The 27,694-nt window shown below is 34.7% G+C and overlaps 1 protein-coding gene across 1 annotated transcript; it reads left to right on the plus strand.

The window, feature by feature from the left end:
* Positions 1 to 1,135: 1,135 nt before the first annotated feature.
* FNDC7 (fibronectin type III domain containing 7) lies at positions 1,136 to 26,586 on the plus strand. The gene is made up of 12 exons (XM_074264891.1): positions 1,136 to 1,289; positions 7,335 to 7,589; positions 8,862 to 9,122; positions 11,961 to 12,218; positions 15,203 to 15,457; positions 17,207 to 17,464; positions 18,671 to 18,928; positions 21,639 to 21,893; positions 23,234 to 23,494; positions 24,650 to 24,679; positions 25,680 to 25,752; positions 26,387 to 26,586. Exons 1-11 carry the CDS (start codon positions 1,136 to 1,138, stop codon positions 25,709 to 25,711), a joined length of 2,277 nt encoding a protein of 758 aa, XP_074120992.1. The 3' UTR covers positions 25,712 to 25,752; positions 26,387 to 26,586.
* The last annotated feature ends 1,108 nt before the right edge of the window (positions 26,587 to 27,694 follow it).

Raw genomic sequence — 27,694 nt, forward strand, 5'->3', positions numbered from 1 at the left:
TTTTTTAGTATAGCATCTAGATTTTTTTTTGTGGCTTTTATAGTCTGATGGTTTTAAAATTATCTTTCCTCAATCAGTTTTCTAGAACAATTGTTGTTCATAGTAAGTACTTTACATTTTCTTCTATCTTTTTCAATCTTTTGACTTCGTTCAAATATTTCTTGTTGTCTCATGGAATCATTAAATTCTGTTTGTTCCATTCTGGTTTTGAGGAAATATATTACTTGAATAATATTTTCCACCTTCTGTTTTAAACTACTCTTAAAGAGTACACTGGATGTAATGAGAAGAAACTCATTTTCTGAGTTGGCTTGTTCACTCCAACTTACCTTCACAGATTTGAATTCCCAAAGAAGGATCCCACCTTTAAAATTCTCTCAAGATCCTAAGAGCAAACCTCTTGTAGGGAAATGTACTTCTCTTAATAAGCACCCTAGCTCTTGAGCTCTCATCAATGCATTTGTATTTATACAACCAAGTCCTTGCAATAATGAGATTAAAATAATAAACATAACCATTTATTTTACAATAAGGCAAGGAATTAATGATATTATATATAGGTAATCACATTAAAGTATATGTGTCAAAAATTATATTATAATTTATACATAAACCTGGGTCATACTATTCCAACAGAAGTTCAATATCTAAGTGGGAAAGTGGACACATACTTATAGAAACTTACCAAAGAGACAAGAAAGAGTTTAGACCTAGACAACAAAATGAACTCCAGTTACTCATGGTTCTTTATAAATTGCCTATATTCTCTGCCTTTTTCTTTTCAGTCCCACTGATCATTTGAAGGTTTCTGGGAATGCTGCCTTTAAGCCAATCTGGTTCCTTTTCTTACCCCTACTAATATGCTAAGGTAGTTCTAGTAATTAGCTCTCCTCACTAACTCTTACCTATTATGTGTGAACCAATCTTCATTCAAGAAATTCTAAGAAAGCCATAACAAGAAATTCAAGAAACCTAGAGTTTATTTACAGGCAATGGGAAGCTAACTGGAGGATCTCTTGACCTTTCAGCAGATTTCACTATCTCTATTTGTGATGTGACTTCCACGGGCATTAATCTGAGGTGGGCCAAGATTTCAGGTGCTGTGTCTTACAAGGTCACAGTCACTCCTGTCAACATGGTAGGCTCTTCGATATTTGCCCTTTTCAATGATGCTACGCTCCTAGGTACAATTGCCTCCCTCAGACCTAACACCATCCATACCATTAAAGTGGATGCCCTCGATAAAAATGGGATGCTGCTGGCTGAGGCACTGACAATGCAATTAACAGGTTAGTTCAGATTACTTATCCCAGTCATGTGTTCTGTTACTACTATGGAAATGAGAATTTGTTTTCCTAATTGAGGGTCCTAGTTAAAATCAATCTTTTAATTGATCTCATCTCTAGAACCATAATTTTTTGTTTGTAATTTTAAATTGGGTGGATTATTTTCACTGAAAACTGAATATAGAACAAATTAAAGTTAAATGATTTATCTAAAAACATTAAACATTAGTGAAGAATAGGATCATAAGATATATAAGAAACATTTATCTTGAACCTGGAATCAGGTAGATCTGAGTTCAAATATTTCCTCAAACACTTCTTATGTGGTTCCAGACCATTGCTACCTGCCTCAATTTCCTCATCTGTAAAATGGGGATAATAAAAGCAACTACTTCCTAGGGTAGTAGTGAGGATCAAAGAGATAATATTTGTAGAGTGTCTATATACTTAATAATCTTTGGGGTTTTTTAAAATCTAGATTTGGAATTTGATCTGGGGGGGGGAAGTGTGTTAAAAGCTGGTTTTACATGTAATTGAAGAAACATATTATTTTTAAAAAATCTTGTGAGTGGACTAAACAAAGCAAAAAGATAATCAGTCACAAAATGTTTATTAAGCAGCAACTGTGTTCCAGGAACTGTGCTAAGCATTGGAGATATAAAGAAAAGCAAAAACAGAGACCCTGTCCTCAAGGACTTTACACAGTCCTTCTTAAATTTTCCCACTTGTGACACTTTTTCTCCTGAGAAATTTTTACATGACCCCAGGTATATGGGTATATAAAATATCAAGAGACTAAACATTTACTGATAACAAATCACAAAGAAATTTATTTTAAAACAATTCTTTGGTATACATATAATTTTACTATTCATTAAAAATTAAAGCAAATTTTCATATACTGAGATAGTTGTGCTTGTTTATTTTTACATAATGGGATACCTAATACCTTTTACCTGGAAGATTTATTTCAAATCATAAAATAAGGATAGAATAGTAATAGAGAGCCAGTGTAGTCTGTTGATGAAGGGGCACAACATGGTCAAACCTCCTCTGAAGGAATAATGAATCTTCCAAATCTGTAACTTTTAGGATGTTACTTGATTTATCTTCATCCATGAAATGGTTATAATTATACAGAAACATCCATTTTCTCTTTTTTTTAGAGCTATTCAGAGCTAGTCCTTTAAGCAAGATGTGAATTAAACCTAGGGTTTTTTGGTAGTCATCCATAGCATAGACTGGACACATCTAATGGCTTTGATTCAAGTCTCAGGGTTACCATTTAACCATGACTTTACCAAAAATTTGTGCTCTCTGATTTCAGTTTCTTGCACTGCAAAATGGAAATAATAATTCTCATCTCACCAATTTCAGAGAGATGTCATTCTTATCAAATAAGATACTGTGTGGGAAAGTGCTTTATGAATAATAAAGCACTATAGAAATGCTAATATTACTACTTTGGTATCTTAATATTATTAATGTCATCATGTTTTCCTTCTCATCTCCAGCTCTTGGAATCACTAGATGTCCTTAAAGCTCAGGTCAAATGCCACCTCCAAGAAGCTTTTCTTGATTCCTCCAGTTGTTCAGCCTCCTTGACTCTCATTTATGTTATATTCTTAATTTGTTATCTACCCTGTGTTTAAATATCTGCAACATATGCATCTCCCACCAGCCTCCATTCTCTTGAAAGATCCTTGGAGGTAACTGTAAATCCAGTGCCCAATATTATATTCAGGATTGGTGCTAATGATTGTTGATTGATTATCCTTTCAATTGTTCCTGACAGTTAAGGATCCCAGTTGTGAGATTCCTGAGAAGCCACATATTCTGAAGTTCAAAAATCTCCACTGCAACCTCCTTTTGCCCTTAATATCCTATTAAAAATGACTTACCCCCTGTACTGTTCTTACATGACTCTGCTAGGTAACTAAATAACTAGCTAATCTGAAGCTCATTCAATAAGGACTTAATGAATTATAGCAGCTTAATGTATCACCCCTCCAAAAAAACATCCACGATAGCTTTTATTGCTTTAACCTAAAATAGTAAGTATTATGGGCATATAGGGCAGATATTTATAGGGAAGAGGGGAAGGCCTCAAATCTTGTCATCTAGCCAGCTGCTCATTCTGCTTCTGGGTAAGGCCTGCGGTTGGTTGTTGCTCCTCAAAGTCAAACAATCTGCTCCTTAGTGGTTCAAAAATTTTATATAGAGCTTATAGCCATTCCAAATATGCCATGATTGGGCTGGTTCATTGGAGAGCAAGTTCTCCTTTTTTTTAAGGGAAAAAAAATATTTTCCCCAATTACATGTAAAGACAATTTGTAACAATAATTTGAAAAAAAAAATTTGAGTTCCAAATTCTTTCCTTTACCCATTCCCCGAGATGGTAAGCAATTGTATATAGGTTATACATGCATAGTCATACAAAACATATTTCCATTTTAATCATGTTGTGAAAGAAGATACAGATCAAAAGAAAAAAAATGCTAAAAAATAAAGTGAAAAATTATATGCTTCTATCTGCATTCAGATTCCATCAGTTCTTTCTCTGGAGGTGGATAGCATTTTTCATCTTGGGTCCTTTGGAACTGGGAGAACAAGTTCTCTTGAGAGGAATGAAGGAAACAGGAAATACTAAGATTAGGCCAAAGGCCTCATCCTTGACTTTTCTGCAGGTTTTTGTTGTTGTTTTGTTTTGTTTTTTACACTCTTCCTGAGTACCCTCTCCTCCAATCCAATCCAACAAGCATTTATTAAGAAAATACTATATTCAGGGTACTGTTAGAAAAAAAATGGACTTTCTCCTGTCAAGGAACTTACCTTCCCTCACAGAATACAGTGTGTAAACAGGTAAAGACAAGATAATTCAAAGAGGGAAACTATATAAGCAACTAGGAAGATTTAGAATGTAGAAAGATTTCCTGCAGAGGTTTGTGACTCCGTTGCATGAACTTTAAAAACATATATTTTGATAAATATTTCAGTTTAATGTTTCCTTTGTAATTCTATGTGTTTTACTTGAACTCAAGTTTCTGCCTCCAATTCTGAACTTTTCCCTACTATAAGGGATAAATTAACAGAAGTCCAGAATGGTTCATGGATTTTTCCAAAATCACACAGCTATGAAGTAGCTTAGCCAGTATGGGCCCCCATACCTCCCAAGGTTCTGGCAAAGAGTATATTCCCTACTACCTTATGGTGCCTTCAGGGCAGTGCTTCCTCCTCTGACAACAGAATCACTGTCATAATTTTTTAAGAGATGGCAAGAGAAAAGCATACCTGAATAATGTTGAAAGAATGCTTGGCTATCACACAGTGGGTATATTGTTCATCTTTGTAAAACTATTATTCTTGAGTAGCTGCCAAATCCCTAGGCCATTGTATAGAAATAAATGGTTGTTTGTGACCAGAAACAGAAAAATTTGGAGTTTTAAAAAATTCTCTTTTTTTGCATGGGTGAGTGACATATACTTAGATGAAAAGGCACTACAGTAAAATGTGGGATAAGGAAGAAACCTTTATTTTGGAAGACTCACTGATTTCCCTTCCTATAAAATGACAGTGTTGGACTATATAATTTAAGCTCTAAAAATCCATGATTTTAAGTTGGAGGCAGAATGTTCCAGTGGGTTTACCACAGAGCCAATCAGGTCAGTTCCCAAGGTAGCTGGCTCCATGCAGACTTCCCACAGGCAGAAGGCCACTGTTGATCTCATCTTTCTCTCAGTCTCCTCTTTATTTTTCTGAGTCATTTAAATCCTTTTCAAAGGGAAAATTTCTCACACTTTCTCCTTTTTCCCTTCCCACTACTCCAAATGATTGTCAACAACACTCAACTCTAATTCTGCCTTTTCTTCATACTTTCCAGATGTCTCTTTGGATAAATCATTTTATCTCTTTTTTTTCCTCTGTGTCTTCATCTAAGAGATGGATAGACAGATAAAATATGCCAGGCACTGTATTTGCACTGGGGATATTAGAATAAGCAAGGAAGACAGACAGTCCTTGTCCCCAAGGAGCTTACATTCTAATAGGAGAAGACAATGTACAAAGGGGAGAAGGAATGGGGTAAGTCCTTATTTTCAGTGTGTTGATTTGGCATAGAAGTGACTCAGAGGCCTGGATCTTGGCAAATTAAAGCTTACCTAGGAGACCAAAGGGACCCAGGTTCAAATTCCAGGGTTCTGATAAGAAGGAGATAGGATGATGGCCAAGAGCAGGGGAAAAAATGGGAAAAGGGAAAGGAGAAGGGAACAAGAATGTATGGGTTCAGGACAAAATAGTTAATAACTACAGTAATCTAGTATTTGACAAACCCAAAGACCCCAGCTTTTGGGATAAAAATTTACTATTTGACAAAAACTGCTGGGAAAATTGGAAACTAGTTTTGGCACAAATTAGGCATTGACCTACACCTAACACCACATACCAAGATAAAGTCAAAATGGGTTCATGATTTATACATCAAGAGTGATATTATAAAGTAGAAGAATGTTTACTTCTCAGATCTGTGAAGAAGGAAGTAATTTGTGACCAAAGAAGAAATGGAACTCATTACTGAATACAAAATAGATAATTTTGATTATATTAAGTTAAAAAGGTTTTGTAAAAACAAAACTAATGTAGACAAGATTGAAATGGAAGCAATAAGTTGGGAAAATGTTTTTACATTCAAGGGTTCTGATAAAGACCTCATTTCTAAAACATATAGAGAACTGACTCAAATTTATAAGAATTCAAGCCATTCTCCAATTAATAAATGATCAAAGGATGTGAATAGACAATTTTCAGATGAAATTAAAACCATTTCTAGTTCTATGAAAAAGTGTTCTAAATCACTATTAATCAGATAAAAGCAAATTAAGACAACTCTGAAGTACCACTACACACCTCTCAGTTTGGCTAAGATGACAGGAAAAGAAAGATAATGATGAATATTGGAGGGGATATGGGAAAACAGGGATACTAATACATTGTTGGTGGAATTGTGAACTGATCCAAATATTCTGGAGAGCAATTTGGAAATATGCTTAAAGGGTTCTCAGATAGTGCATACCCTTTGACCCAGCAGTGTATTTACTGGGCTTATATCCCAAAAAGATCTTAAAGGAGGGAAAGGGACTCACTTGTGCAAAAATATTTGTGATAGTCCTTTATGTAGTGGCAAGAAACTGGAAACTGAGTGGATGCCCATCAGTTGGAGAATGGTTAAATAAATTGTGGCATATGAATGTTATGGAATATTATTGTTCTGTAAGAAACAATCGTCAGGATGATTTCAGAGAAGCCTGGAGAGACTTATATGAACTGATGCTGAGCAAAATGAGCAGAACCAGGAGACCATTGTATTCAGCAAGAGCAAGATTATATCAAGATCAATTCTAAAGGATGTGACTCTTTCCAACAATGAGATGATTCAGGCCAGTTCCAATAATTTTGTGATAAAGAGAGCCATCTATACCCAGAGAGAGGATAATGGGAACTGAGTGTGGATCACAACATAACATTTTCACTTCTTTTGTTGATGTTTGCTTGAATTTTATTTTCTTTCTCATTTTTTTACCTTTTGATCTGATTTTTCTTATGCAGCAAGATAATTGTATAAATATGTATGCCTATATTGAATTTACACACATTTTTACCATGTTTAAAAAAAAGAAATTATTGCAACCAATCTTTTTAAAAATGTATTGCGTTTCTACTGTGTGCCAAACAATACAAATATCTCATTTGCTCTTTGCAACAATCTTGGGGGGTGGGTACTATTATTATCTCCATTTTATAGTTGAGAAAACTGAGGCAGACAAAGGTTAACAGTCATTCCCAGGGTCATATAACTAGATTAAATTTGAACTCAGATCTTTTTGACTCTAGGCCCAGTGTTCCATCTGCTACATCACCCACTTAGTAAGGAGAACTTGTTAAAAATATAATGAGAATACATGTGTTTGAAAAGGCAAAAAGGATATGGGAGGTGGATATTGTCTTTATCCTTACTAATATGATATTTGGCTATTGATTTTGTTTTGTTTTTAGCTCCAGAAATACCCATTATTGATCAGGCTTATTCCAAACTTAGCAACAGCATTACTGTGGAATGGGCACCTGTACCTGGGGCTACTAGTTATCTCCTCACAGCCCAAGATGGAGAGTCCTTCATTGAAACAATAGTCACCAATTCACCAGGCACAGTGTCAGGCCTGAAGGCAGCTACCATGTACAAAATCACCATCAGATCAGTCAATGCTGGAGGGAGAAGTCAGGCATCAGCTCCCAAAAAGGCAAAGACAGGTAATTACAATACCTGGGAACAAATAAGGAAAAGAACACGAGCTTGCTTGGGAATTGGTTTTGCTAATATGCTTAAAATTTGATCTAGAATGAATTTTTGAGATCTGGTGCTCAGAATTATGAAAAAACAGTACTACTTGTGAAGTTGGGGTTTGGGAGGAAAAAAAATGTAATTTAAATGTCATATGTGATTACCTAAAATTAGGTCATTATGAGATAGAAGGGATTTCTTGAGAAGTATTAGACTGCTTAAATTAGGGAAATATTTTTAGTTGGTACCAGGAAGACCTCAGGTCCAATCCTACTTCTGATACAAAGCATGATGACCCTAGTACAGGTCCCTTAAGCTTTCTTTGACTTCTATAACTTATTTACCAAATCAGAAATTACAATCTTCTTCATCTGGCAAAATCACTTCCCACAGCAGAAGGTCTTTTTGCCTAATGAAATCAGTGACCCTTCCCACTTGTTCATATTCCCAAAGACCACTGATGAATACAGCCTAGTTAGGTGGGATTTTATAACAGTTTGACACACATTGAAACACCTACCAAGATTTACTCTTATTTGGCTTTGTGTGGAAACATTAATTATTAAATATAAATGTATATAAGGGCATTTTGATATGGAATGAATGTTTTTGAGAAGTTGTGTTTAACTCAAATTATATTTTCCCACTGACTTATGTTTGAATTTCATTGGTGTTGTTCAGTCATTTTTCAATCATGTCCAATTCTGTGACCCCATTTGGGATTTTCTTAGCTAAGATATTGGAGCATTTTGTCATTTTCTTCTCCAGCTCATTTTACAGATGAGAAAATTGAGGTAAACAGGAGTAAGTGACTTACCCAGGGTCACATGTATCTGAGTAAGTATCTGAGGCCAGATTGGAAGATGAGTTTTCCTGACTTCTAGACTGGTGTTCTTTCCATTGTGCCATCCTACGAATTCCAAAGATCCTTCAGTTTTCATTTCTGATACATCTCTAACTGTCAGCGGTTTCTAATACTTATAATTTCTCTCCTACCAAGATTTCAGTGGAGTAGTTAGTAATTTGTAAACAAAAGCCTAGATATAGTGGGGGAGTTACTACTTTAAAAAACCCTCCTATGAATCTTTTTGTAAAGCAAAAAATTCTTTGACAATGTAAATGATCATCCCACATTTACTTGCTTTTTTTGTTTTAAGTTTATATTATGCTACATTTGGTTTTTCTGAAGCAATTTGCATATGTAAGTGTCAAAGGAAGTGAATTATTTTCTACCTTTTCAGTCTTGGCTGCCCCTGTCTTAGATGTGAGTTCTCCTAGTTCTGACTCAATCCTGGTGCAATGGGAAGCTGTATCCATGGCGGTCGGATTCTCCGTGTCCATCATGCGTTCTAATGGCTTGGGTAGGATGTGGAAAGAGAATACCACCAACACCTCTTTGACCTTCACCAGTTTAGATGCAGGAACGCTCTATACCATAAAGGCATATGCCTGGAATGCTAATGGGATTCCTGGAGATGATTCTACTTACAATCAAAGAACAAGTAAGCCCTTTTAAAAAATATCATTTAGCTCAGCATAATGTAACTAATAACTTTTAAGAACTAGTAAAAGAGAATATGGTTGCTCACATGTAACACAGAACACTAGTCCCCATCACCTGAAGGCCAAGTAAGTTATATTTCACCCTATTCCCAGAGTTTCCAGTATCCTTAAGGGAATTGGGTTAGGGAGGTCTAGGCTCTCTGAACATGGCTTCAATCTTTATTGATAAGTATTCCACCAAGTAGAGAGTTTCCTTAGCCACTAATAGTCAGATTAACAGAAATATTTACTTCAAAATATCTAATTACAAATATAGAAAATTATTCCCTCAATATGTGAGAGACATAATCTTCCTCCTCCTTTCTCTTGTACCACTTCAATTTCTAGGGAGGGAAAGATTAAGTTTATAGCTTAGATCAGTTTCTATACAACATAGTCTCAGTCATTTTTCAACATCTAAAACAGGAGGATGATTTCTCAGAGGGATAAAAGAGAACATGGGAAGGAGAGTCCTTGCCTTCTCATCCCTGCACTTCATAGTGCCCATGCTGTGACCAAACAGGGATCTTTAAAACCTGTGGGATGCAGTAGATAGGAATTTTACAATCATCAAAAGCTACTTCAACACATATTATAAGGAGTGCAGGGGCTTCCATTTTATGCACACTAGTAATGCTCAAAAAGCCTTCAAGAGTACCTCTGTTTTAGGAGAATTAGATATGTTCATGGTTACATCTGTAACTATGAGATCTATTGACATTGATGATCACATAATCAATAATCTTGGAGCTTTCTTGTAGGTGTTAAATTAATTATTGAATGTGATAAGAAAAGTTATTCTGAATAGATGTGGCCTGTCACCAATCCCATTTATAACTTTTTCAAATATATCACCATCCATTATCACATAGCAAAGCATGATGTTGTTCTAGGAAGCCAACAGTAATTGTGAACTTAAAATTCAATACATACACACATGGATATGTGCATATATACATATATGTAACATACATACATGTATTGTATGTATTATATGTGTGTATGTATATGTACATTATATAAATGTAGATACACAAAGATAATTAGATATAGATGTTTTAATACAGAATAAGAAATTTGGAGGGGACAGTAGGGTGAAAATCTAATAAAATATTGGGTTTTTAAAAAGTAGTTTATTCTTTATTTACCATTTTATTTTTTTCATATTCTCAGGAGGAAAATGTATGAGTTATATAATTTTTACTATAGAACAATTGAGGCTATTGAAAACTCTAAGAAGTTTTAAGAAAGCATCCATATGTATTTATAGTTCATATGAGAGTGACTTTTGTCAATTGCAAAATGATTATACTACAGTTTGCTTTAAAAGCATCCAAACAAAGAGAAGGCATGCGTGTTGGGGGGGGGGGGGGGGAACATTGCCTTCAGGAAAATTAAAAAATGAAATTCTTTTGATTGAAAGTTGGTTACTGAGTCAAAATTGTAAGTGCCTCCTTGTGTTATTTTAGGAATGAGACTAGGATCTTCATCAATATCATCTCTGGAGAAATATTGAAATACTCATATAATCTTTGGGTATGAGAGCAATAAATACAGGATCCTGCCGACATTTTAGAATGTACCCATTATTTACAGATGAGGGAATTTAACTTTCAGAGAGGTGAAAAATATTTTTCTAAGAGTAGACTTCTAGTTAATAGCAGAACCAGGGTTAGGGTTCAGGAAACCTGAATCCCAGTTTTTGGCAGCTGTCAGAGATTCTTAATACTTTTTTTCTTCAATTCAGCTCTCTGTGAAGTCATAAATAATCTTTAGATTTGTTTAAAGATTACTTTTTACTTTTACTTTTTTTTTACTTTACTATTACTTAAATCTGTTATTCAATAATAGCTTACATTTGTACCATGCTTTCAGTCTGTAAAATAACTTGCATGACTATCATTTAATTTGTTGCTCTCAACAACCCTGGCAAGTAATTATAGTAGATACTATACTATCCATTTTACAAATGAGGAATTAAAAGTTATATGTCTTACCCCAACTCCCACACCAAAGTAGAATGTTGCTGGAATTCATTTCCAGGAATGTCTAGATTCTGAAATTTATGGAGGGAGTTGATCTTCAAAGTTGATTCCTGTATGTATGTATGTATGTATGTATATATATATATATATGTGTGTGTGTGTGTATATATATATATATATATATATATATATATATATATATATATACATATATATATATATATATATATGTTGATGTTCAATCATTTTCCCCCCTTTATGACCCCATTTGGGTTTTTTTGGCAAAGATACCAGAGTGATTTGTCAGTTCCTGCTCCAGATTATTTTACAGATGAGGAAGCTGAGGTAAAAAAATAAGGTTAAATGATTTGTTCAGGGTCCCATAGCCAGAACTTGTCTGAGGCCAGATTTAAATTCACAAAGAGGGGTATTCCTGACATCAGACCCACCCTCTATTCACTGATCCTTTTAGTTGCCCACTTTTTAAGATTAAGTCTCTCCATTTTATCCAGGGAAGAAACTCAGAAATAATAACAGGGTTGATACTACAACTGATTAGCACAGGACCTTTGACCTGTACCTGACCAGGGACAGTTCAGACCTCTTTAGGTAAGCTGGCTTGATTGGCATATTTATGTTAAACTAATTGTGGTCATCAAATATTACTCAGAAGGCCCAGGCCAAGAGAGGCACTATTCTCCATCCTCCTAGTAGTGCCTGTACCATCACATCTGAAATTAATTCTTGATGGAATATGAAACATATTAAATTGTTTCCCCAAAATCCCAATTCCCTCCCCCCAAAAAACTCTAGGTCCTCATGCTCCAGCAGACATCAAAGTGTCTTTTGATAGTGGGACTCGGAAGGCAACAGTTTCATGGATGCCAACGGAAGGAGCTTTCAGTTATACTGTGACGGCCTCCAGTGAGACTTCAAAACTGAATTGTAGTACTGCGTCTAATTCCTGCACTATCTCTGCTCTCCAGTGTGGAACCGAGTATGCCCTTTCTATTTTAGCAAGTAATGATGCTGGATCTAGTCATTCAACAGCAACAGTAAACTTAAAGACTGGTAGGTAAAATAGGCATATATATCATGAGATTAATTGGTCAAGGTGCCAATAATGTTTCTCCAAAAACCTTGGGCCAAGGCCCTTTTGAGTGCATGAAAGAAGCAATTTATGAAATAGGGGCTTTCCTTACAAAATGAAGCCCATTCTAAAGGATATAAAGTGAAGGGTTATAGGGAATAGGGGAGAATTTTGTCAAAATTGAAAAGTGTTCCTGACAAATACTGGAAACTCTGCCCAAACATTAGCTACACAGTCTTGATTCTACCAGTAACAGCCAGTTACTTGTAGATTTAACAATTGAAGAACTTCAGCAGCCACCTAGTCTACTCCTTTCATTTTGCAGGTGAAAAAACTAAGACACAGGTAATAAATGGTAAAGAAAATGGTATTAAACTCATGTCCTGAAACACTATAAACAATGTTCTTTTTTCTTACCACGAAATCCAGGCAACATATATCTAGTATTTATGAGAATGAATTCCTAATTAAAAAGTTGCCTCTGCATCAAAAAAATTATTTTTTTCCCTGAGGCTGGGGTTAAATGACTTGCCCAGAGTCACACAGCTAGAAAGTGTTAAGTGTCTGAGATCACATTTGAACTCAGGTCCTCCTGACTTCAGGGATGGTACTCTATCTACTGCACTATCTAGCTGCCCCCTACATCAAAAAATGTCAAAGTTGTAGGGGACCTTCCAGGTCTGAAAAGAAATACCTTCTATATCCTACCCAATAAGTGATCTAATCTTCGTTTGAAGATTTCTAGTGAAGGGAAAACCTGCTTTCTTCTAAGGCAACTTGTACTTTGGAATAGCCCCAATTATTAGGAAATGTGTGCATATTGGAATATTTCTATATTTTACTTTTTAAAATTGTTTTATTACTTGTTGTACAAATAAAAAGGAATTCTAAAAGCCTACTCTGATGTTTCACAATGGCATGGAAGTGATCCTGAGTTCTTGAAGGCTATACCATTTGCACAAATAGAAAGTAAATATAAATAAAATACATATCCTTTTTTAAAAAAATCTAGAATTAAAATAGTCTGGGGACTTAAAAAGGCCAAAACTTCAGGTTCTTTGAAAATTCATTCATTCCAGATTCTTATTCTCTGATGTTGTTGGATAATGAGGCATTACCAAAACATAGACATAACAAATATTAGCTACTTCTATTTCTAATTCATTTGCCATGAATTATTTACTAGAAATTTTTATGACATTAAAAACAATATATCACTTTTCCTGATTACTAATGAGTAACATTTATCATAGAGATAAATAGATATCTATCTCTTGTCTGTCCATTGTGGATAGTATTGTATCTTTCTTTCTAAGCTTCATTCCAGAACTATAGAAAATATATCATACCAGTTGCTACCTGTTGTATACTACCCAAAAATCAGAAAGATTTTTCATATAGATATATTTTCTTTAAAAATTATGACAGCAATGAAATAGTTATTCATTTCACTTCATTCTTCTTTACACCCAGTCTAGATTTGTCCCGCCTTTGATACAGACAAAATCCAATACAACAGATAAAATCAAATAAGACTAAAAAATTAACCTGGAGAATGTCCAGAGGAGAACAAAAAATCTGATGAAGAATCTTAAGCTCATATAACATGAGGATTAATTGAAAGAACTAGAGATGTTTTATTTGGAGAAAACTTGGGGGAAGAGAGAAAGTTGTGGCAGCTATGTTCAAGTATCCAAAAGATTGTCATTTGGAAGAAGGTTTAGATTTGCTCTGATTTGCCCCAGAGGTCAGAACAAGGAGCAATGAGTAGAAATTACAAAAAATAAATAAATAAATTAAGTCTTGAACTAAGAATACAATTAAAGCTAGGTAAAAATGTAATGATTTGCATTTTGTAGGGTTCCTCTTCTTGAGAGGTCTTCAAGTAGAGGCTAGACTATCTCTCATGTATGCTGTAGAAAGAATTCTTGTTCAGGTATCAGTTGAATTACATATCCATGAAGGTTCTTTTTAATTATGAGATTTATTTTGATTCAATAGGGTGGCCCTGAAAGTCTTTAAGTTATTATTAAAACTAAAAATAGCACTAAGACTTTTGGGATACCTGATATAAGGAAAGCACTTTGTTGCCATTGTGCAGCCGATTCAGAATCTTTATAACCTTATTTGAGGTTTAGATTCTGGAGTGATATGTCATTTTCTTTTCCCACAAATTTTACAGACTCTAGTCTCCAATCGAAACCATTTAAAAGTAGATAAGGTGAAGTCTTATTCAGCCTGAACTCCCCTATCTTTAAGCCTTTATTTCCCTGCCTTGAAAAGACTCCACTTCCTCTTCTTTCTGTTGAAATCCAGTCCTTTCAAGTTCTGACTCTGGCACCTCCAGATTCTTGGAGCCTTCTTTGACCTTCCTATCTTCCTATCTTTCCTCAAACTATTGTATTTAAATCTCTTTTGTGCATACTTATCACTCTCCATTGCACTTATCCTGCTTTGTCTCAAAAGAGTAATTTGATCCTGTGTATCCTTTCTCCTCCCACAGCCCCCACATATATACTATTGCCATTGGATTATAAGTTCTTTAATTGCATGTTATTAATAGTATCTATTTTCATATCCCCAGCATCTTGAACACATACATACTTAATAAATGTTTGTTGAATTAATGCTGTTATTGCTATGAAAATTGCTCTGTAACCACATGGATTTTAGGCCCTACCAAATGTCCTGCTTATTTCAAGCAATATTTGATATCCTTCCCTTCCATCAAAGAAAAAACATCTGAATATTTCATTGGATTTTATTGTAATAAGGCATGAAATTCATCTGTTGGTCCCTCAGGAATTTTTTCTAATACTGATTTATTGATCACTTTTTATAATGCAATTTACTAAGCCTGGTCTGTAACAGAACTCAAACAGTTGCTATCTTGAAATGTTCTGAAGTTTTATGTCATGATAAAAGAATCAGATAAAATCTCTCTACCTTTAAATGTTTTTCCTAGTTGCTTGTGCACCCAGAAGCATCTCAATCCAAGAGGACAATCCTGGTCACCTGTCTGTATCATGGACTGATGTTGAACTTGGAGATTACTATGTGGCCTTTGTGAAAAGTGATGATGGTTTGGAAATGCATTGTAATACATCATTCACCCAATGTAGTTTTCCATCTGATTGTGGTTTCACATACTTCATTAGTGTCTTTGCCTACAATGAAGCGGGGCAGAGCCCTCTAGGTGATGTGTTCAACTACACAACAGGTAAGTAGCATGGGATACCTACCTAGGGGAGTAAGGATTCACCAGACATGAGAACACCACAAATCATTCATTCCCCTGCAGAATTCACTTAGTGTTACTCAAAGGAGTTGAATAAAGAGTGGAAAATTTGACAGTGTTATTGCTAGCCCCCTTGCCTGATCCAATAATAAGAATTGGGTACTGAAAATCTCCAATTCGCCTCAGTAATAATATGTGACACTTGATATCAGAAGATCCACAGGGAAAATGCCAAACTTTTTATGGTTCTCAGAAATCTAGTTACTGCTATTCTCTAGCTTTTTTGGGTGACTTGTGTTAGTCCAGGTTGTGTGATCTGTGTTGATTTATCTAATTAGTTTCTTGGCTCAGCTCTTAACCACTGGGATTTCTATGTTATTCTCTTTGAGCTGTGTTTCCACAAAATCACTTTAGCATAGAAGAGTGGAATTGATCACATAAACATGGCTTCTTTGTATATTCTTATTTATAACCACAGAAACAAAAGGAATAAAATTAAATATATCAAAATATCTTCCCTGCATTTAGTAAGTCTGCAACTCTGACCAAACCAATACCATATATATGTCCCCAAATCTCGAGTTCCAGGAAAATAATTAAATTGCTTACATTCAAACTTTTCCATCAGTCATTTCCTTCAGGACCAAGCTGGAATTCCCAGTGCTTTTCCATTCACCAGTTTCTAAAAAATCAATGTCTAGTCAGCTAAGAGAACTCAGGATCCTTGGGCATTGATGGCTCCTTCACATTCTTTTTACCACTTATTATTCTGGTAGTGGCTAGAATTTCTGATGCTTCCTTCAAGCAACTTCTTAGCATGATAGACTTACTGGTGAGGCTGTATCACACCCCTCATAGCTATCTTTATTACAGTATCATCTTCCACCACATGCTTTAGAAAATTGAATTACTGGACCTCCTCAAACATACTTTGGTCTTTCCTCCTCTGTCTTGGTATTTAATTATTTTTGCACCTTTCCCATCCAACAACACCTTCCATAATTAAATCCTGGCTAGCTTGCAAGGCTATATTTAAATATCATTCATTCCTTGAAACCTTTCCTAGTCCCTTTCATTTAGGGTTTTCCAAGAATTTATTTACATAATAATACTTTCTTTTAAAATTTTGTCTGTCTTGACATTTGGAATGGATGATGGGCCTAAAAAAAAAAAAAAAAAAAAGAAAGAAAGAAAGAAAAGGAGATTAATATAACCTCTGCCACAGAAAACCAGGCTTATAAAAGCTGACCAATGACTCTTGGATTTATTTTTTTTTTGTATATTTATGATTTATTATTGAGTTAAGTATATCACAAGTATTATTTCCATTTTATGGAGGGTAAAACAAAAATCACATAGTCTGACAGTGAGTTATTATGCAGGATATTTCTAACTGTGTAGGATTGGACCAAATTTATGCTATTGCTGGCATAGGCTTTGAGATCTCAGAGTCACTTCTATGTCACAACAAAGGCAAAAGTTAATTAACAAAAATAATGTTGACATTGATGACGACTGACTTTTTTTTTTTAATTTAAGGTTTACAAAATTATTTACATACAGAATTTTACTTAGTGTTCCCAACAGCAGATATAGAAAGATAAACTAAATTCTTTGATTCTTAGTAGCATAGACCCATTCTAGCATATCTCACAGTGACCATCATTATTCATAACTGAACTGTCACTGTTCATGTTACTAACAGTCACTCTCTGTTTTTATACCCTTTAGCTCCTTGTTGTCCTAGAGACATTAACCCTGTGTTTGTGTCCAGTGATACAGTTGAGCTTGTCTGGTCTCCTGTCCGTGGTGCTGAAATGTATGAAACAAAAGCTGTTGATGGGAGTCATGTGATTGAGTGCAATGACACTGCTACTGCTTGCACTCTTTCTGCCTTGCAGTGTGATACTGTGTACAATGTCACTGTATATTCTTTCAGTGAAATCAGGGGGAGCAATATATCTTGTGCTCCTCAGTGTGTGACAACAGGTACAGTATAGCTTTTATTTCAAACCCTGGTAATGGTTTCAAAGCAAAGACACCTTTAGCAAAGGAACCAGCAATTAAAAAAATAATAATGTCTGCATGCAAAGTAATGCCTATGAATGCAGATAATGGTGGTGATTATGATTACTTTGATACTTCATGCATCTGTAATTTTGTTTCTATGGGTATAAGCTTTATAGAATCAACTCAAATCTCTTTTAAGACATAATAGATAGCCTTTGAGAGTTTATATGGCTTCCTAGCTGGGTGACCCTGGGCAAGTCACTTAACCCCAAATGCCTCAGGAAAAAAAAAAGAGTTTATGTGGGAAAAATATTCATCAATCTATGGTTATCTTCTTGATGAGTATCTCTGGATTTAGATGGGATAATAGTCTGAAGAGAAACATAGTCTGACAATGAGCTGTTATGCAGGGTCTTTCTAACTTTGTAGGACTGGACAGAATTTGTGCTATTGCTGGCATAGCCTTTGAGATCCTAGAATCACTTCTATGCCACAACAAAGACATTGAGTGAACTAATAATAATGATGATGATATTGATGACAACTGACTTTTTTTTTCAAAATTTTAGGTTTACAAAATTATTTGCATACATAATTTTACTTGGTACTCTTAACAGCTCTATAAGAGAGAACTAGAACTTAGTAGGGAGATGAGAAAAGGGAAAGAAATTCAATTATTTAATGAATTTCTATTAAGGATCTATTGCAAGGCCCTATGCTAAGTGCTAAAAGATAAATAAGGGAAGAGAAGAAGAAAGGGGAAAAAAGGAGAAAAGCAAATAAAAGACAGAGAAAGAAAACTGTGACTATGGTAGAAAGTTAAAAGTGTTCTTAGTAATTGACATAATTACTATTCATAGCTTCCCATGTCATTCATAAATTGCCTAACTCAGTTTTAATACCATGAAAGCTAAAACTTTAAGCTTTTAAGTGACCTAAATGTTGGGATTTTTAGGGGAGAGAAGAGGGTCCAAGATGTTCCTAAACTTTCAAGCTTCTTAAGTTTAACATTTTAATGGTTGTATGTAATCTCATTACCCAAGTATTACCCATCTTATAGTGGTACAGTCTAGATTCATTTATATTGTCACTTGTATTAGATGAAATTTGTAGTACTTTCCCCAGAAAAATTCCTAACTTTGCTTTGTCATATGCTGGTTAAGAAAATAACCCAAACTCTCTCAGCTCCTTGCAGTCCAGAAATAAAAAATGTTTCCAAGGATACTTTCCCTATCATTAATGTGCACTGGAATGCCAATAATAATGAAGCTACTTATGTAGTAACTGCCAAAGGGGAGTCTGGGCTAGTCTACCATTGCACAAGCTCCAGAGACTTCTGTACAATAGCTGACCTGCCCTGTGGATCCATTTTCTCCATAAGTGCTGTGGCACAAACAGAAGCAGGACAGAGTTTGCCAAGCTACAGTGTGCCTTTAGAAACAGGTATGTTAGCAAAAATCAAATTAAATGTTGAAGTTGGTAGAAACGATAATGGTTTGTCTTAAGATTGTGTTGCTGTTATCATTTTCCATTTCCATGCAAAAGAATGAGCTGTGGGAAATGGAGCATAAGTAAATGGAGCATAAGACTCAGAAAACATTTCATGAGCCCTAATTTTTTTTTTTTTAGTAAATTCAATTAGCAAACAAATTGCATACAACAAACTCTTACCAACACTAATGGGTATTAGAGGAATATAGGCATGATTGAAATCCATATATTTTATTTTATTTTATTTTTGGTGGTATTTAAAAATTTTTAGTAATAGCTTTTTATTTTTAAAAAAACATACAAAAATAATTTTCAATATTCACCCTTGCAAGACCTCATGTTCCAAATTTTTCTTCCTTCCTTCCCTCTACCTCCTTCCCCTAGACAGCAAGTAATCCAATAAAGGTTAAATATGTATAATTCTTCTAAATATATTTCCACATTTATCATGCTGCACAAGAAAAATCAGATCAAAAAGGAAAAAAGTGAGAAAGAAAAAAAAGCAAGCAAATAACAAAAAAGGTGAAAATGTTGTGATCTGCATAGTCCCCATAGTCTTTTCTCTAGATGCAGATGGCTCTCTCCATCATAAGTCTATTGGAATTGGCTTGAATCTACTAATTGTTGAACAGATTCACATCCATCACAGATGATCATTATATAATCTTGTTGTTTCTGTGTACAATATTCTCTTGGTTCTACTCACTTCACTTAACATCAGTTCATCTAAGTCTCTCCAGACTTTTCTGAAATAATCCTGCTGATTGTTTCCTATAGAACAATAATATTCCATTATATAACTTGTTCAGCCATGTTGGGTATCCCCATTTTTATGAAACACTGCTGGATCAGAGGGTATGCATAATATGATAGTCCTTTAGGCATAATTCCAAATTGTTCTCCAGTGTGGTTGGATCAGTTCACAACTCTAATAACAGTGAATTAGCATTCCAGTTTTCCCACATCTCTTCCAACATTTATCTTTATCTTTTCCTGTCATCTTAAACAATATGAGAGGTATATAGTGGTACTTCAGAGTTGTTTTATTTTTCATTTCTCTAATCAATTGTGAAAATCCACCTATTTTAGTCAATAATTATTATATTTTTCTTTCCCACACATTTTATAAGACACTATCAAATAGTAAAGTGGGATGATTCTAGTTTCCATTTGTCTGCCCTACCCTCATCTATTTTATTTTTAGAAGTGTAAAATTGTCATAAAACGTCTTGAAAAGCAACAGGATAAGGATCAGGAGAAAACATCAAAACTTTCATAAATCCCTGAATAACTGAGAGCTGTCTATAAATGTTTATAATATCTATTAGTATCTTAAATGGCTAAGAGAATCTCAAATTATAATAATAAACTGTATAATTTGTTGACTTTTTTAGTGAGAAAGATTTATATATATATGTGTGTGTGTGTGTGTGTGTGTGTGTGTATGAGAGTGCTTGTATGTATGTATATAGTTGTAAGGTGTTACATGAAATAAAGTCTAATTAATCAAAGAAGTCAGGAAACTTGGTAAAGGTCCCTTTTGTTAGAAAAAGTTGCCTTTCTTAACTATAACTACTATGGATAAATAAGTACATCTGAAGAAATGAAAAAGAAAAAATCCATTATCCAATTTTAAAATTCAGGATACATAATTCAATTCAATGAATATTTATTAACATATTAATATGTAAAATATTATGCTAGACACTGGAGGTATATAGGTAAAAACAAAACTGTCCATATCCTCAGGGAGTTTACATATTTTTTGGGAAAAGATTTGTTAATAGTTAAGTAAATACAACATACATGCAAAGTAAATGAAAATAATTTCAGGATGAAGTTAGAGAAAATACTAGTAACTGCTGAAATTAGACTAAGTTTAAGGTAACAAGAGAACTGAACTGACCTTTGAAAGGTTCTAGAAATTCTAAAAGGCAGAAATGGATATAGAACATTCTAGAAATGGGAGACCGCCTACCCAAATTCATGAAAGCAGGAAACAGGATGTCATGTATAAGAAACAGCAAGTAAGCCAGATTGGATGGAACATCAAGGAAGTAAGTAAAGTGAAATCAACATGGGAAAATAGTCGGGGCCAGTGTAGGAAAAAGGAGCCTAGAGATGGAATTGGGCAAGGTAAAATCCATTGTGGGGGAATATTAGGTTAATTGTTGTACAGATGATGAATTGGAAAGGAGAGAAACTGAAAATCAAAAAATTAGAAGATTATTTCAGTAATCCAAGAGAGGGATGATAATGGGTTAAGCCAAATCGACATACATATATACATATGTGTGTGTGGCAATGCAGTGGCAATGTGACTAGAGAAAGGGATAGATGCAAAAGATGTTGGGAAGATAAAATCTACAAAATTTGGCAATTGATTTTTTATTGTTTGGGAAGGGTATGGTTAAGGAATCAAAATTATTCAGGAAGATTCTGAAATTTCAAACACAGGAGATTGGAAAGATGGAGGTGTCTTCAATAGAAATATGATAGCTAGGGGAGAGATAAGTTCAAGGAGAGAAATAATGAATTCTGTTTGGGACATTTTTAGTTTAAGATACATAACAAAGCATGAATTTAATTCCTAATAGATTTAAAGATAATAACTTAATGAACATGAAATCAAATTATTCTCTCTTTGTGTTTCATTTTGAAGTGCCATGTTGCCCAGCAGACCTGACAATAACTCAAGTCACCCAGTCTGTAACCAATGTAAGCTGGACTATTGGGACAGGGGCACAAACCTATGTGATAATTTTAGAGTCTCACAAAGGACAGTCAAAGTGTCATACTCTGCAAAATCATTGTATCCTGGGATGTATCAGCTGTGGCACCAATTATACAGTGGCTCTGAAAGCTATTAGTGCTACAGGATTGACTGCTTTTTGCACTTACCAAGATTATTCTTCCAGTAAGTATTTGCTACAAGCTGGCAATAAATATCATTTAAATCAGTGGGGAGCTTACTTGTTCATTTGTTGAATGAGCATTTACTGTATGGCTACTATGTGTCAGGCACTAGAGATCAAAAAGCAAAAATGTAATAATCCCTGGCTACAAGGAATTTTTGATCTATTAGAAGGAAAGAATATGTACAAATATAAGTATATACACTATATGTGTATATGTATAGATATATATGTGTGTGTATATTATATGTGAATAATATGTAAATATGTGTATATATATATGTGTATATTATATGTGTATATATGTGTATATGAATAACATGTACATACATACATACATATATATAAGGGGAGAGAACAAACCCTTTTGCTTTAACTATCTATGCATATCTAATGCAGATAGAAATGCATGCTACACCTCTATTGAGTGCACTTACATTATGAATTAATTTTATCTAAAATATCTACCTTTTAGGAATCACCCAGTCCAATTCTTAATTTTTCAGATGAGGAAGCAGGTTCAGGAAGATTAAAGTTTTTATTGCCTGCTGATGCAACCCCTAGCTTCTTTTAAAGATCATCGAGGGTGTCCCCTCCTACATGTGGCCTTTCCTTATTCTTCCCAGCTGTTAGCACTATTCCTCTTGAAATACTTCTGTATTACTTTATATTTACTTACTCACATACAAACTTTATGCCTCTATCCCATCAGTAAACTATCAGCTCTTTGATGCAGAGACTGTTTGGTTTTGATCTTTCTCTTTCTAAAAGCTAACACAGTGCAGAGTGGAGTCATTTAACAATTATTGGATTGAATTGAATTAAGTGGAAGCTAAGTAGTACAGTAGATAGAGCTTTACGATTATTTATCTAGCTTCTCTTACTGTGTGATCCTGCCACTTACCTTCTGTTTGTCAGTTTCCTCAACAGTAAAATGGGGATAATAATAGCACCTTTCTCTCAATGTGTTATCAAGTAACATAATAATTGTAAAGCCCTTAGCACAATGTCTGGAACATAGTAGGTGCTAAATACAAATGCTTATTCCCTTCTCTTTTCCTTCCACCTTGTTAGTAAATGGCTGAGTTGATTAAGATTGAGACACAAATGCCCTCACTCCAAACCCAGGGCTTTTTTGATCTCTTCATGCTGCCACAGATATAGCATATAAACTGTACTTATCATGGGCTTTAGCTGCTCTACCCTAGTGGCTACTTTTCAGAAGTGATATTTTATCTTATCAGTTGATCAAAGTCATGTAGATGTTAAATGGGCAGAGAACTTTTGTTTTATTTAAAAAAAAAAAAAAAAAAGGAATTTTGATACAGACTTTATCTTTCAGGTGCCTGTTGCCCTTTGGGGGTGAAATTATATCGACTGGGCAATAATGGTATTCAGATCTGCTGGAGAGCCTCTGTAGGGTCTGCAAACTACAGGGCAGAACTTTATGGATCTAAAGGTGTTTTCACTTGTACCCCGACCTCTGCACTTAGTTTCTGTGATATCACTGAGATACCTTGTGGGGATGTATATACAGTCATGGTGTCTCCAGTTGATGAAATGGGATCCAAACTTACCTTCTGTCCCCAAAAAATATATTCAGGTAAATTGAGACCACTCCCATGTCATTCCTGTAAACAGAATTCCTTGACAATAAATTTATTTGCTATTTGAAAAATTATGGATAGACTAGAATAATAGTAACTGATATTTATAAAGCACTTAAAGACTTGCAAAGGCATTTATGTGCATTTATCTTGTAAACCTCACAATTACCTAATGAGTAAGTAATAGGGGTTAGGTTCTGGTTAATTATAAGACTGAAGGTGTAATTGCATTCATATAAGAGACTTCTAAATAAGGAAACTTATTTCCAAATAAGGAAACTCCCTCCTCCTAATATAGGTCAGCAACTTGTATTTCATTTATTTATTTATTTATTTTTAATTTTTAGAATAACTTTTCATTGTTCAAAATGCATGCAAAAATAGTTTCACATTCAGCCTTACAAAACTTTGTGTTCCATACTTTTCTCCCTCTCTCCTCACATCCCCTCTCCCCTAAACAGCAAGCAATCCAATATAGGTTAAACATGTACAGTTCTTCTAAACATATTTCCACATTTATCATGCTGCACAAGAGAGCTGACCAAGGCATTGAGAGATTGTTATTAGTCTCATATAGCCAATCTAAATTAGAGATGAAACTTTAACCTAGTTATTAGCTCTATATCCCACTCTTTAGCCATTTACCACACTACCTGTCTTGGGTTAGAGAAATTAAGTGCTTTGCTCATAACTTCACCTCTAATAAGAATTAAAGGTAGAATCTAAATATAAGTTTTTGGGATTCCAGGTCCAGAACTCTATCCACTATGAAGCAATGCTTTTTAATTTCCTGTACAATTTTTTCAATCAACAACAATCCATTCTCTCTCCTTCCCCTCAACCTCAAACACCATGACTACCACCATCTCCTTTGAGAAGAAAAGAAAAAAGGAAAAACAAAAACTCTGTTACAACATATATAGCCAAACAAACAAATTCCCACAAATTTAAGGATACAACTTGAACAACTAGGTCTGGTCCCCTTGCTCCATTAAGTGCTGATCTACTTCATTACATTCATGCATTATTCTTATTTCCCTGTTCTGTTGATTAAATTAGAATCTTTAGAGTAAAATTATTCAGTGATTTATGTCATTGATTTAAATGTGTTTGTATCCATTTAAGCTTTTATGCATTTTTATTTATTACAGTAACCTGCTCTGGCAGTTCAGTAGGAATGGGTAAGTCCCTATCACTGATTATTTTCAAAATATGTGTGTCTATATCGATATAACCAACATGATATAGTGACTAGAGCACTGGACTTGGAGGCAGGTTCAAATCATGCCTTTGATGCTAATTATGTGACTAACTTAATAACTTAATCAATCTGAGGCTTAGTGAACTCTTTAAGACTACAAGTTATAGATAAGTTGTAATGAAGTTGGTGGAGCTCCCATAATGCATTAAAATCATAGACTCTCTATAAAGATATAAATATATATGTGTGCATACCTATATATGAAATATCATATATGAATTGTATATAAATACACATACCTATGTTTATATACACATATATAAGCAGAAAGAAAGCCAGTCCCTGCAATACATAAAAGAAAACTGACAAGAAAGGAGTGGGAGAGAAGAGATGAAAGTACCTGGTGAAAGGGCATTATAGAGAAAGTCCAGAGAGTCAGGAATGAAAACGTAATTAGTCTGGTCATCCTCCTTCAAACGGATATTCTGAAAGGAACCAGCCAATCAAAGGGAGAGGCCACTGGGGCTGACAGTACTTCAAATAGGAGAAGTCCAGGAGTAAAGTGGGTTTTCATGAAGAGGTTTTTACCAAGAAGCTTGGTAAAGAAAATCTAGAGTCAAGAATGCAGCCTAGGGAAAATGTTGGATATGACACTATAACACAAATTCACTTTTTCCTAATCCATCTTCTCCAAAGTCAGCTAAATAAGAAATTCTTTGGAAGAAAATGGATTGGAAAGAAGGGAGAAAGGGAAGTCCTATTAATCTTAGTAAAATACATTCTGCTGACTCAGTCCCCCCTGGAAGACTGAATTGTTCCTCTAGCCTCCATTTCCTGTTCAGTTGCTATGGAGTTCTATGAAAACTGTATTTTAAACCAAAAATGCTGATTCAAAGAAGATTGAAAAAGAAACATCACTACACAGCTATTGTTCTTAGCTAAAAATTGCTACTCCCTTACTTTCTATATCTTTTATTCAGTGATTTTCAGAGGAAAGAGAAATGCAGAATAATGCACCAAATTCTGGGTGGAAACAGGGATTCAGTAAAGCAAGTAAGTAATTTGGATTGGATTTGTGATGTGCATGCAAATGGACTATTTAAAAATTTTTTTCTATTCTTTCTTTGCAGAATGCCTTTGTGCTACTTAATTTTAGAACTGTAAATGATCTATAAGAAACCTGAAAGTTAAAGAAAAAGGGCAGTGGAGGAAACCAACATTCGGTTCCTTCCTCTTTATACAAGAATCTTCAACTCTACCTTTCTTTTAATAAGCTAAAGTCCTTGAACAATTTCATATAATCAAGATGATTCCCTATAGAAAGAAGCTTTGAAGAGAACTCAAGAGAGACAGTAAATTGGGAGGCTAGATAAACTATCAACCTATAGAACAAGGACTTCTAACCTTCAGCATTGGACTTCTCCCAACCTTCCAATGTACATAGGCAGCTCATTCCCCTTTTAAAAAATCATTTGGGGGGTATGTGTACACATACACACACACAGAAAGAAAGGCAGAAACACAGAGAAAGTTATGTTTGATGTTTGGGATGAGGAACCCCATATAAATGGTAGTATAGTAAGCATGAATATGTTAGTGCTATAAACTTGAGATGCAAAATTTGAGTTTGAATACTATGATTTGGACCATGCCAAAGGATTATAAAGTGTTTCTTAACTTCCTACAGGATTTGGAAATCCAGAACTCCCACCAACTTCTTCAGCTTCACCTTCCTTCTAAGATTTCCTGAGCACCAAATGCCAATGTAACAATGACTGCAAGTCAAAGCCCTGTAGTGAAGTCAATGAATGCAAACATTGCCATTGAAATTGAAGTTCCACATTATAGACAATTTACTGTCCCCAATTTACTCTTCCACACTGTGACTTTTGGGGTGAGACATAAAGATAGAATGGATTCTCTAAGCATCTGTTCTTTACTATCCAAGCAGGGAGTCCAGTTAAGTCAGTAAGCATTTATTATGTGCTTACTATGTGAAAAGTTGCCTTAAGCAGCTGGGAATACATATTGGAGGTCAAGAGGCCCTGCTCTCAAGGACCTTACAATCTAATGGAGAAAGACAATACATAAAAAAGAAGGTCTGGGAGAGGAGAAGGAGAATGTACCTGCATGGGGGCCTGAGAGAGAGTCAGGAATGGCACATGGAAGAATGAACACATGGCTAGCCTGGGAAATGGAGATTCGGAGAAAGAGGCCATAGGGACAAAGTGTGTTTCTAGAGTGAGAAGGTCAGAAGCAGAAAAAAAAATTTCAGATTAAGGCTGCTGTGGTATGGTGGAGAAAGTCTGGAGATTTAGGAGTAGAAGCCAAGAGGAATGAAAATCAGAGGGTAGAAGAGATATGTTAAGGATTCATTCAAGCATGGCCTCTTAAGGGGCCATTGCTGGCAAAAACACAGAAGCTGACTGGACTTTCAATCTATAAAGACTGTATCTTCTCCTCTTGGGGAAAGATTTTTCAAACAAGGAAGGTCTTTAGAGTCAGTATCTTAAATAGTGGCAGATCTTTCTGAAAGTAAGTGCAGATGTTAATCAGATGGCACACTTCATATATTCTCTGCTGGAAAGAATTTGTAGCCTGTTCAACCCCATAAGGATTGTCATCAGTTCGGTCTTTTTTTTTTTTTTTTTTAAGAAGGACGATAACACACAAAATAATACAAAATACAAGAGTGTTTTTCCTTATATTCTTATAGTAATATACAATTGTTACAATTATACAATAACAATTATAACAATTTTATAATCTGTGGACCATGAGAAGTTGAGTACATACACCTACTATACTTACATAAATACATATATATCAATCAACCAGAAAGCACTATTATGTAACAGACACTGTGTTAAAGAAATAATGATAAAAACAGAACAATTCCTGCCCTCAATTAGCTTACAGTTTACCCAGAGAGAAAATAGGTACATATATAGGTATACATAAAAAAATATACTACATAGGTCAAGGATGGGAGGAG

This window comes from Sminthopsis crassicaudata, chromosome 4 (genome assembly GCF_048593235.1).
Source record: "Sminthopsis crassicaudata isolate SCR6 chromosome 4, ASM4859323v1, whole genome shotgun sequence".
Lineage (NCBI taxonomy): Eukaryota > Metazoa > Chordata > Mammalia > Dasyuromorphia > Dasyuridae > Sminthopsis > Sminthopsis crassicaudata.